The 11,511-nt window shown below is 36.8% G+C and overlaps 1 protein-coding gene across 2 annotated transcripts; it reads right to left on the bottom strand.

The window, feature by feature from the left end:
• Positions 1–55: 55 nt before the first annotated feature.
• rab23 (RAB23, member RAS oncogene family) lies at positions 56–11,256 on the bottom strand. 2 transcript variants are annotated; one of them, XM_027023613.2, is made up of 7 exons: positions 10,810–11,256; positions 5,142–5,380; positions 3,821–3,906; positions 3,574–3,730; positions 3,378–3,460; positions 2,816–2,908; positions 56–2,184 (listed from the first exon to the last, which is right to left on the bottom strand). In XM_027023613.2, the coding sequence occupies exons 2-7, from the start codon at positions 5,294–5,296 to the stop codon at positions 2,048–2,050; spliced, it is 711 nt and encodes a 236-aa protein (XP_026879414.1). In that variant the 5' UTR covers positions 5,297–5,380; positions 10,810–11,256; the 3' UTR covers positions 56–2,047. The 2 variants fall into 2 exon arrangements, with proteins under 2 accessions (XP_026879414.1, XP_026879424.1); XM_027023623.2 differs by having other exon boundaries at positions 5,142–5,374.
• Between the last annotated feature and the right edge of the window lie 255 nt (positions 11,257–11,511).

Here is an 11,511-nt window from a genome sequence, read left to right as displayed (position 1 = left end):
GTATTTGACTCATAATTAGAAGGTTGCTAGTTCAAGCCCCACCACTACCAAATTGCCACTGTTGGGCCCCTGAGCAAGACCCTCAAGTTGTACTCAGTCATAATTGTAAGTTCCTTTGGATAAAAGCTTCAGGTGAATGTTTTAGGTGTGGTCTTTCTCCTAAAATGTCAGTTGCTGCATAACTCATTCAGATCAATTGAAAGTACAGTATAATGGGTTTACAGATTTACTCATCAAGCTGAATGCCACAATTTTTCTTCCAACAAATTGCAAAAAAAGGCCAGTCCAAGGGCCATAGCATCTATTATTCCAATATACATGGTCACAGCTACAGAATATCACACCATTCATCCTCAGTGGCACATTCAAAGCACTTGTGCTTTGATCAGGGGTTACAGAGATGGCAAGTAAAAGCTGATGTCCAAGGTCATTTATAGTAGCATTTACCAACCCCGCCCAAACGCAGTGCACATTTTAATTTCATTTTAGCTCCTAACACACTTAAATCTGCAATCAAGAAAAATTAATCCTTGTTTGGTTTTGCTATGAGCTGGGACCCAGTCCTTGGTATGGTGTACTAGGTTGGGAAACATCCGTTTATAGGAATCCAGGAGTATAACTGCATTCTCATGTAATTCTTTGACACCAATTTTACATAATGGATTAGTGTTTATTTACATTACAATAACTTTAGGAGATAATTAGCTTTTTACACTTTTCCAGGTGGAAGGCACACAGAAACATCATAGCCAATATTGTGATCCATAAAAATGGCTATGGTTTTATGGTGCAGCAGTGAGCTCATTGTAGATAATGACCAGGTGCAAGGTAAACTGCAGTTTTGTCCACTGGAATGTTTGTAGGTATTTATTTATTCATTTATTTATCTGATCACATTGGAGTGCATTTAGTCATTAGCTATGACCTGAAAATGTTTCAGTCATGGGCATATAGTTGCACATTATTACTAGCAGGTATTCTCATGCGTATTAGTAGTACTTGAGACGTTTTACAAACTGAAATGATTGCTGAAACTTGTTACTAACAATATTTACATTTCTTACAAGTACATACAGCTTTAAAAACTTTTTGGCACTGTGTTAATGCTATGGTTTTCATCAACTCATCTGATTACAATCTCTCATACAAAAATACCTTTAGGAACAAGGACTGAAAATAGTGAAATCGTATTACTTTGTTGACATTATAAACAAATAATTTTTAATGCAAAGCTTGTGTTACTAAATAATCTCTCTCACTCGGTACAAACATATTGCACAAAAGATGAACAGTCAAATGCACAAATGATAAGAGTAAAAATGATGTCTGCTTTTAGATAGCCTAATGTTACTAGTGAATGTTACCCTGCTCTATACCACATGAAAAAGCACAATCTTAGTAACTTGCTATATTTTTTTATATTGAGAGAAAATATATTTTCTGATCATTCCAATTTTAAAGCCACAGTCCTCAATTAAAAAAAAATATTATAGCATTACAGCAATATTGTAGTCTAGTTAGGCTGAATCAAGTTAGTCTTTCAACGAAACCATTTAAGGGTATTATTTGCAACTGTTTGCTCCTTCTCTGACTATGAACAGCTAAACCACTTTGATATTTTGTCTATATAGCAAGTCAGTTACAGAAGACTTGAGGGGTGCCTAATAGTCATCATCTCAATGAATCAGGTAAAATGTAACAGATTTTCACAAATCAAGAAGTGTGCCTTTAAGATCGTATTGACCCCCCTCTAAGGTTGCTTTAACCAGTTGTAACCAGCAGAGAGCACATTTCCACAATTTGTCTGCTATAATCGTACATGACATTCTCCCTTATAAATCAAGGACACCAAACATGACTACAGGATGTGCAAAAGTTATGAGTTCATCTAGTAGTAAGGGCTCCTGTGGATGGAGCATGTTTACATGGAGATGGCACCCTTCTCTAACCCAGTTAGTGTCAGTTATGTTCCATGTCACCTGGACCCCATCTGCAGGTCATCTCTCCCAACAAGACAGTCAAGGCATACCATAAAGGAGGAGATGTTCTAGACAAGTCTGCAGCTACCAAAAGGGATTTTCTTCTTAGTTCTCTGCTTGTTTGGTCGCAGATTGATGACCTCACGGCCATTGAGATCAATGGAGTTCTGGTTCAGGTGGTTGCCACTGGTAGTGTTGAAAACACCTGAAAGCATGAAAAACAGTTGGTATAGTTGCATGACAATATCACGATTTTGTTATGTCACCATCATGTATTTTTGCAGTTTTGAACAGTCAGGGTGTATAGCAACAGCTTAAAATAATTTGAATTAAAACAGATATTTTGACATGACATCATCGCTGTAATTTTAAATGAAATGCACAACTATACAGTGTTACTCAATTACATGGACATCGTCTTTGTTCCAAACATAAAAGCCATGAGTGGCATTATCCTGCTCCTGATAGACAATCAGGTGACCAGGTAGGGAAAAGTAATAAAAAAAAAATAAAAAATAAAAAATCATCAATAAAGCAAAGCCTTTTACTAGCTTGGTGTCTAGGAGTGCCTAACAAATACCAATATTTTCCATCTAGCCATAAAATCAAATATTGATTTCTGTTAAATTTATTTATAAAATGTTAATGTCCCCGAAATGGCATGTGATGTGTCCAAGGAATACAGGGAGAACAGGGACATATACACATGCTCAGTTGAAATGTTATTTCAGTTTAATTTGAGTGCCAATTAAAAAAATTATAATTTACAGTATGACTATGCAGATAAATGAATCTTTAACAGCACTGCAGAATTGTACAGATAAATTAGGACTCACCTATTTTATTGCTTGATGTGTGAACAACTTCTGGATTCTCAGCTGTCTTTTGCTTGAGCCGCTGCAGGTATTTTTCTGCTAAATATTTAAAAACTACAAAAGCACATGCACATGTATTCCATTATTACTAACCTCTCTGGACAGTTCAACCAAACAGTGCCAACACTGCTAGCAAATGAATTTCAGAGTCGGTTTGAGCATTTACAATAGTGAAAGTCTAAACGTCTTTGCTCTGTGAATGAATCAAAGCTAAAGTTATCAGAGAGTGCTATGACATGCTTCCGAGCAACAACAGACTTTTATTAATTGTTATGGGATTTAGTACTACTTGGTTGAACTCTTCATTTAAATTTCATTTATATCAGGGACATCAAACTCTAGTTCAGAGGGATTACAACACTGCATATATTTGGTCTTACCCTGCTTTAAACCATTTAATCTCTGTAGTGGTGTTATCCTCACCAAAGATTTACGTAAAAAAAACCAACCTAAAACTCATTTGGCCAATTGGGGCCTTTGCATTAACTGACTGTTGTCCTGTCCTTGACATAGTGCTACGTACCTTCATTGACATTGAGGTCCTCTTTCACAGAGGCCCGATAAAACCTTAATTTGAGCTTCTTGGCAAGACCCTCTGCTTCCTCACTGCAGTGTTAAACATGAGTGTTAAACATAGTTTAATACTGGTGTTTCATAAGAACACATACAAATATAACAGGAAATCTGGACTCTTGCTCTACATTTAGAGTGAGACTTACTTTTTTATCACTGTATCATCCAGGAGGTCAATTTTGTTCTGTACCAGGACAGTCGGAATGTCTCCAACCTCCATCTCTACTTTCTCCCTCCAGCTGCTGATGGCCTCAAATGACTCCCTGTCCGTGGTGGAGAAGACCAGCACGCAGGCCTGTGCACCTGCAGGTAACACACAGATGCCATCACTCCATATACACCACATTCCCCCCACCAGAAAATTAAATGTCAGAGTTCCTCAGCTAATCACACCTCGGTAGTAGGCCTTAGTGATGGCGTCAAATTCCTCCTGACCTGCAGTGTCCCATAACATCAACCTCACATCTTCGTCATTTACACTGAAACACGGAGGAAATGGCAAATGAAACAGCCAAATTAGCACAGCTCAACAGAGATGAACACATATCAATACACGTGCACTGAAACCTGCAGAAAAGTTACATCAGACTTACTTCTACGCGATGCATTCATTTTACGAATCACAAGTTACAGTCCACATTTTTATAAATATGCCATTCATGGCATTTCTCTATATACGAGTACCTTAAAATTCATAAGCCCAGCACATATGAAAGGAGTAGAAATGTGGCTTACTAAAACAGCCCTTTGTCTTCTCTCCATGGCCTTTTTTAGATATTTCCCACAGATAGTATCACAGTGTGGCTTAGACTAATACTGCATAGCAAAATTGCTAGATTTTCCCTTTTGCAGGGAGAAGTCATTTGTTGGCACAAATATGTAATTAATTATTACATCTGCCTGAAATGTGACAGGCATACTCTGAAATGTTGCTCAAACACTTTTCACACTACCTTCCTACAGTTCATTATTGTACTCTGCTCCACTCAGTTCTGAAGTGAAAATTCTCCCAATCTAGGTAAGATGGCTGGAACTGAAAATACTCTTCTTTATTTGGGGCTTCAAATGTAAGACATGGAGTAGCACAGTCCTCTAGTGTTCCATAAATTCAGAAAAAGTGTGTACTAAAGGAGTGGAAGTCTCATCTCTTGACTATATCTCTTGACTATATGACACACACACACTAGCAAACATACTTCACTTTTTCTCAGCAGGAAATAGGTAGAATGTCAGTGTAAGTTGCGTAATAAAGAAACCCACATCCCCGTGACTACTTGGGGGCAAGTGACTCATAACTATCACCACATAGAGACTAACAAAATGATAGAACTGGCCTTACTTAATATTATGCTGCTTTTGGGAAACTAGGCCCATGAGCAATTGAAGAATTTCAAGTTTCAAATTTGTTACTAGCATTTGCTGTCCTTCAGCAGATGCTGATAATCATGTCAAAAGCTCTCCTTGATTTCAGTTTAATGTTGACTGGTCTCTCTCCAAGTAGGTATCAAATTCTAAAGAATAACTGACAGAAGAATTGTTTTGACACTGAAACAACCTTTCAATTGCAGGAGAAGGCACTGAACAAGGCTAAGTGAAAGGAAAACAAAATTGCTGAAAACCTTCCTGCAGTTTAAATGGAGAACATCCACTGATGAGCAAGATATTGGGCTCATAAAATGAGTAAAAAAGTAACAGGCTGACGGTGTGCACTTACACTATTTGCCTTTCCAGGAAGTCGACACCAATGGTCTTTTTGTAATCCTTGGTGAAGATGCCTTTGCAGTATCTCTGAATCATGCTCGACTTGCCCACAGCGCCATTGCCCACAACCACCACCTTGATGGCCACCTCCATATCCTCTTCCAACATGGCTGTAACCTCAATAGGGCAACCTGCAGGTTCGGGCTCGTTTGGACTCAGCTACAATAGGCTTACTTGATGCCTCTCCTATATCTCCAAAAGAAACAAGAACAAAAAAAATACCACTCACCAGCCATGTTCATAATATACATAATATAGACTACCACACTTATTAGGCCTAAATCCTATGTATCAGGAGATCCCAACACACCCAACAGGGTATAAACATACATTAGTGAGAAAACACTGGAATAAGATGGAATTTGTTTCTATTACATGAGATGAGTCCATGAATATCTATGATCAATCGTACCATGTATACTAGGGGTGGATGATATGAGCTAAAATTCATATCATGGTATTTTCCACTATCTAGAATAAATAAATAAATAAATAATAGTTGTTGTTCATTTTTACTTGCCCTTTTAAAGTAATAAATCATAATAAACCTCAAAGTATAAACATGAGCCAAAACATGAGTGTTAATTGAAGAATAAAATCTTGCTTTTCTTTATTGTGCAAAAGGTCAACTTTGCAAGCATGAAACATAAATAATGGTATTTAAATCAATCAAATGTTTTAAAGAAACCTAAGTACTTGAGACAATTTAAATAATTATTACTTTAAGTTTTAATGTTTTAAATAATTTAATGCATTTTTTCCTCTAATAGGGTTATTATTTGGACAGGATTAGTTTTGCAGACCTGTGTCCATAAAGTAATTTTACCACAAAATGGCTAATATTTATGACCAGTTCACATAGGACAAGAAATGTCAGTATAAATTCAGAGATGGGTGTGTCTACTAGATTTACACTTTGCCATCGCAAACAATTCCACAAGTGTTTCAGTGGTCACAATAAAATGTTAATTCCTCATGAAATAGTAATTAAACATATTATGTTCAGGGCTATTATGAACCAGCAGCATCTTCAATGCTAAATGTTGATACTTAATAAAACTACTTATAGTAACAATAACTTATATCTGAACATAAGCAGGCTACATTAAAGGACCAATAAGTTATTGTTACCACCAAAAATGAGCAAACAATATTTATGAAAGCGATCATTTATTTACACATTATTTTCTATAATGTACAGCTTGCATGCAATGAAGAATCAAATTGCCTGGTATTCCTCAAATGAACCAATTTATACTAATCGGGTCCCCCACATGGAAGCGGCCACGTTTAAAATAGACTTCTAAAACATCTGATAAAATAGAAAATCTGAAAATTTGAGGCCACTAGGTATCAGTACAATGGCTTCATAACAGAAGAATCAATATTGGAAAAAATACTTGCTCTTAAATGTAGTAGAATTAACCCAATTATCATAAGTGTTGCTTTAAATGGTAGCAAATTCTTTTTTGAGTGCATCCATGCTTGAGAAAAAAAAAAACTAATTTTCCACACAATATGTGCAATATTTACTGACATGGCAATTCACGTGGGATTAAAATAACCTGAGTCTATTTCTTTACCAATCATTTTATAGCAAATAAACAATGGAATCTTGAAAGCATGTGCAAGCTTTCAGTCTATAAAAATGACATGCCAGATTTGGCATTGAGTCATTGAGAAACACGCTTAATTACATTTTCCCACCTCCCCATGTAAAACTAATCCCTACTGAATAGAACTATCTGTGGCCTGAATAAGGCTTACTTTTGTCGCCTCTTCATACCCAAACATGTGGTTTCAAGTGCTGAAATATATTGCAAAAAAACCCTCAAATTGTGAGATGAGTCATGGTATTAAAACTGGCAAAATGGATGTGCTAGTAGCTCTACTCTGGAGAATGGCAAACAGATCATCAGCTATACATAATCAGGTCAAGAAGACGTAAAAAAGCTGGACACTTTTTGTTGTTTTCACAGCTACTGTTGTCACTGCTGTTTCTCTAAGCGCATGCATATAGGCAAATAGCCACGTGGATTCCAATATGACTGTTCTCATTTAAGTCACATCACCATGAATTGGATACAAACCTCATCCAAGACCACACACAAAAGTGACTCAAATCTAACTGGAAATAATGGAATGCGTGTTCAAGCTGCCGTGAAAAAAAATCAGATGCGTCACATTATGGCAAAACTTGGATTTGGGTCACTTCAGCCTGGTAATGTGAATGTAGCATAATTCTTAATTGTCTGATTCAGCCTCGGCCATGTTTCCCTCCTCACTCATCTTCTACTCGGCTATGTTTACCAATTGTCTTAGCAAAGATAGCTAGCCAAGTTTGCTTATTTTCCCACTCATGTGGATAAGAAATGTAAGCAAAGATAACCTGCCTGAGCCATAAATGTAAGGTGTAAAACTGCTTTTTTTGTTGTTGTTTCTAATCTCTAATTAGAGTTTTTCTGTGTTTCTGGGTTTTTTTCTGTGTTTTCCAGTTGCAGCTCTTTTTATATATGTTTATTTTGTCTTGTAAGAACAAAACAGCAAGGCTATTACTGATTCACTGTTTTGCAGCAGTTGGATGGCACTGTATGGCACAGTGGCAGTTGGATGCCACTGTGTACAAAATCTGTGTCATGGTGCTGTCATACAGAATTCACTTTAATACCGGTATACTGCCCAGCCCTACCCTGGACAACAGTGTCTGCTGAATTCTGTAAATGTACATGAATAATTCTTAATTTAAAGATCACTGAAAGGCACTTAAAAAGAAGCAGATGAACTCTTTACCTACAAAGGAACCGTCCATCATTGCATCCCTTACTGTAACATATACTATTTTCTTAATCATAAATCAGGATAGGGCACTTCAAATTAGCCTTAAAAACAGAAGTAAAACTTCTAATATTTCATTGGAAATAATAAAAGTAGTGGAGCAATTATTGGAAAATGGCTGTTTCATGCCATGCAGGCAAAAAGCAATAGTAACCCAACAGAGACATCATGACACTAGAGAGACCACACTGCTTGCATAGCAGGTCACATTACAGAGGCCTATTTCCTCATCTTTTAGAAAGGTAACTAAATACAGCAGGCTAACTGATGCAACAGTGATACCCCCTGAACTGTTCCACAGAACCTTTTCACAAATACTGCTGGACAGAATTCACACTGAAAATTCTGTTAGAATCACTTCAAGACAGAATTCACATTGGAACTTCTCTTGGTCACTGAAACTCTTCAGCAAGTCACTACATTAAAGGAGCAACATACAGAGAATTAATGACTGGGAGAAGCTTGTCCATCCCTTTTCCTCTCTTTTCTTTCATTTTTTGAAGGAGTTTGTTAGTGAAGTAATGAGTATCACCATGATGCTTCAGGAGAGTAAGTCTTGAAGGGAACACAAATACTATTCCACCACATCCAAATATGAATTTAACTATACACAACAGACATAGCAAAGACCCCTCATTGAACAGAGATGTGGCATCAGATAAAATATCCTGGGATGTATAAAATCATAAACAAATTCTACTTAATTGTTCTTAATGAAGCTGATCTGTGCTTGCCATGTGTAGACAATTTTTGTGGCCATATAGTTGCACTTCATCATATGTTGCAGTTCAGCTAATGTTACTGTGAGTGACAAACTATCTTTAAGAAAAGTGCATTGATCCTGAGCATGACAACAGAAGTAATCATTTTGGATTGAGATCATGCCCTTAAGTTACAGCCATGATGTCTCCAAGTCTAACATTTCAAGTTGCTACAGATTTTCACAAGGGGGTTCTCCACTTCGGGTGTGAACATTGTGTCAGAGGAATGACACAAATGAGAAACTTTTTTAGGACCCAATGGCCCTACAATGAAACTAGACCTACGCCAAGCAACACAAGGTTGAAAATCTATGATCCTTTCAGTCTTACTTCACTTTTCTCCACACACTCTAAAAGATATCTGGCCAAGTAGTATTGTATTTTGACCAAAAGGGTCATATATATTAAAATATACAATAAAAAACATTAGGATACCCCTAAATAAAAACAAAGATAACTTGCATGCATGAAAGCAATCAAAAAATATTCATTTTACCTGTCAAATAAGCACTGTTCCATATTTTAGCACCTATGAAATGAATCGATGCAGCTTTGTTCAAGATAGCTAAAGGCATTCTTTAGCCTTAACAAAAATCTGCCTCCACCTAGATGCCCCCACCTTTATTCTAGCCACATGTAAAGTAAGAAAAGGTCTTACAAAGTATTTTTGTATTATGTAGTATTATGTCTTTGGTAGGTCAGAGCTGTGGCTAATATAATAGTATATTTCATGCCTTACGGAAGGTAAAAGGTAAATGTGGGTTAAACAGACTTTAAACCATTTTTTGAAGTAATAAAAATTACATTTGTAGGTCTGGGCATTGAATAAGAAATGCAAAGGTAAGGCCTATGAATTGTAATACAGAATAGAGGCCCTTGTGTGTCTCTGGGTGCAGAGAAGAAGCTTTGTTACAGGTGGTTTCAAGGCCTCCGTGCAAGCCTCTTGTAAGTTCTGTGGGTAAGCAAGGTTTGTTATCTTACCACCAAGGACAGGGTGATGCTAACCCACAACTTTATCTTAGAGGGGTTTGGTGGTGTGAGTTGAGATCATCTTAGTTTAAAATGGGATCTCAATTTGCACATACTAAATAATGGTTTGGATATAATGGTGGAGAGTTCAAACACTAGTATGTAAAAGAAGGTGGGGCGATTACATGATCACTCCTGAAACATAAAAATGTGGGTTCTTAACGTCATTAATCAGACATTCTTCAGAGGATGGCTCAATGACTGTTGATCTGCAATAAAGAACAGGACCAACTATTCTCTTCAACTAATTCCGAAGTCTGCATTTTTATTCTTGAAGGAAATAGATATTATACCAGCATACAGAGGAATTTAGGAACATTTTTTTCATTATCATTTTAATTTAGTAATAGAAACTGTCTCTAATTTCTATAGGCAGTGGTCAAATGTCTCAGGCACTATAAAAATGAAATCACGGTGTCATATACCTTAACAGGTATTGAAGCTTATCTGAAGGACACTATTCCTGATATGCCTCTAAGCAACATGTAACCAAGGAAGTCAGCATAACCCAAAACATAGGGGATGGGGAGAAATGTTAGTAGCCTATTTGAATAGAGAAGCCTAAGTTGGCACTGTGAATAAAACTAAATAGAACTATCTCCTAAAATAGTGTACCTATTAGTATATTGCTTTTTAATAAGTATATTTATCTTTAAAATAAAATAAAAATGTCTACACACAAGAACACATGTGCCAATTAATGTCGGATTGGTTTACTCATGGAATTTATGACAGTTGTAAAATTACCCTATGGTAAGTACACGAGAATGTTAGCTAGCTAGCTAGCTAGCAGGCAGGCAGGCAGGCAAGTCGTTACGAACCTACAAAATACTCATATCCCGTCCTCCCCTCGAATTTTAAACCATTAGCTCGTCAGATGTTATTCTTGATTAAATATCGTTATCTTATTAAATTATAAGAACTTAATGCATGGCAAAGAAGATCGGCCTCTGCACATAAATCTAAAACATGTAACATCGTATTCTAGCTTCTTACCTGCATTCGCTGTTAACAGCAGCAGTCCTTTGCTAGCCAGCTAGCCTAGGACGCATTTTCTTTATTCGCATGAATTAAAAGTACAATCGTCGTCGCAACACCTAGGGAAAAAACGTCCCCGCAGTATTGGTTTCCGAAATCTCTGTAATTAAATGTAGTTAAATTGGTCAGTGTAAAGATGTATCAGACAGCGCACGCTTGTTGTTGTCGCCAGCTAACTAGGCTGCAGTTCTAAGAGGAGCGGTATCCAAGGGGCCTAGCGACGCCTCGTGCTTTCTCCGCCAGCGTTGCTATAGCTGGCTGCAGCGTAGTGCCCACAGCATATGAACACAATAGTAATTACTCTAACAAGCGTTCAACTTAGAAAATTTTTTAAAATTTTATGTCATTGAAAGATGACACAATCGTGGATTGTGAGGCATTCGTGGAAATTTGCTCATGATGGTGTTGGATACTTTTAAGTGAAACTACGAGATTTCCGGCACTTTTTTTTTTTAAAAAAAAACAAAGGTCCTCCTAGAAATGCTCCAATTCTGCAAAGGTTGGACATTAACCCATTATGGTCATGATTGAAGGCATCTAACAATACCAAGCCATTTCCCTAAAACTGTTTAAGAAAAAAAAAGAAAAAAAAAAAAAGTTAAAAATTTGCACTGATCACAATTGTTTGACATCATTTTTTACGCATATCACATGGCCTGG

Source organism: Electrophorus electricus, chromosome 11 (genome assembly GCF_013358815.1).
Source record: "Electrophorus electricus isolate fEleEle1 chromosome 11, fEleEle1.pri, whole genome shotgun sequence".
In the NCBI taxonomy this organism is placed as follows: Eukaryota; Metazoa; Chordata; class Actinopteri; order Gymnotiformes; family Gymnotidae; genus Electrophorus; species Electrophorus electricus.
The sequence above is the reverse complement of the archived record's forward strand: the minus strand, read 5'-3'. Positions and strand labels throughout refer to the sequence as shown.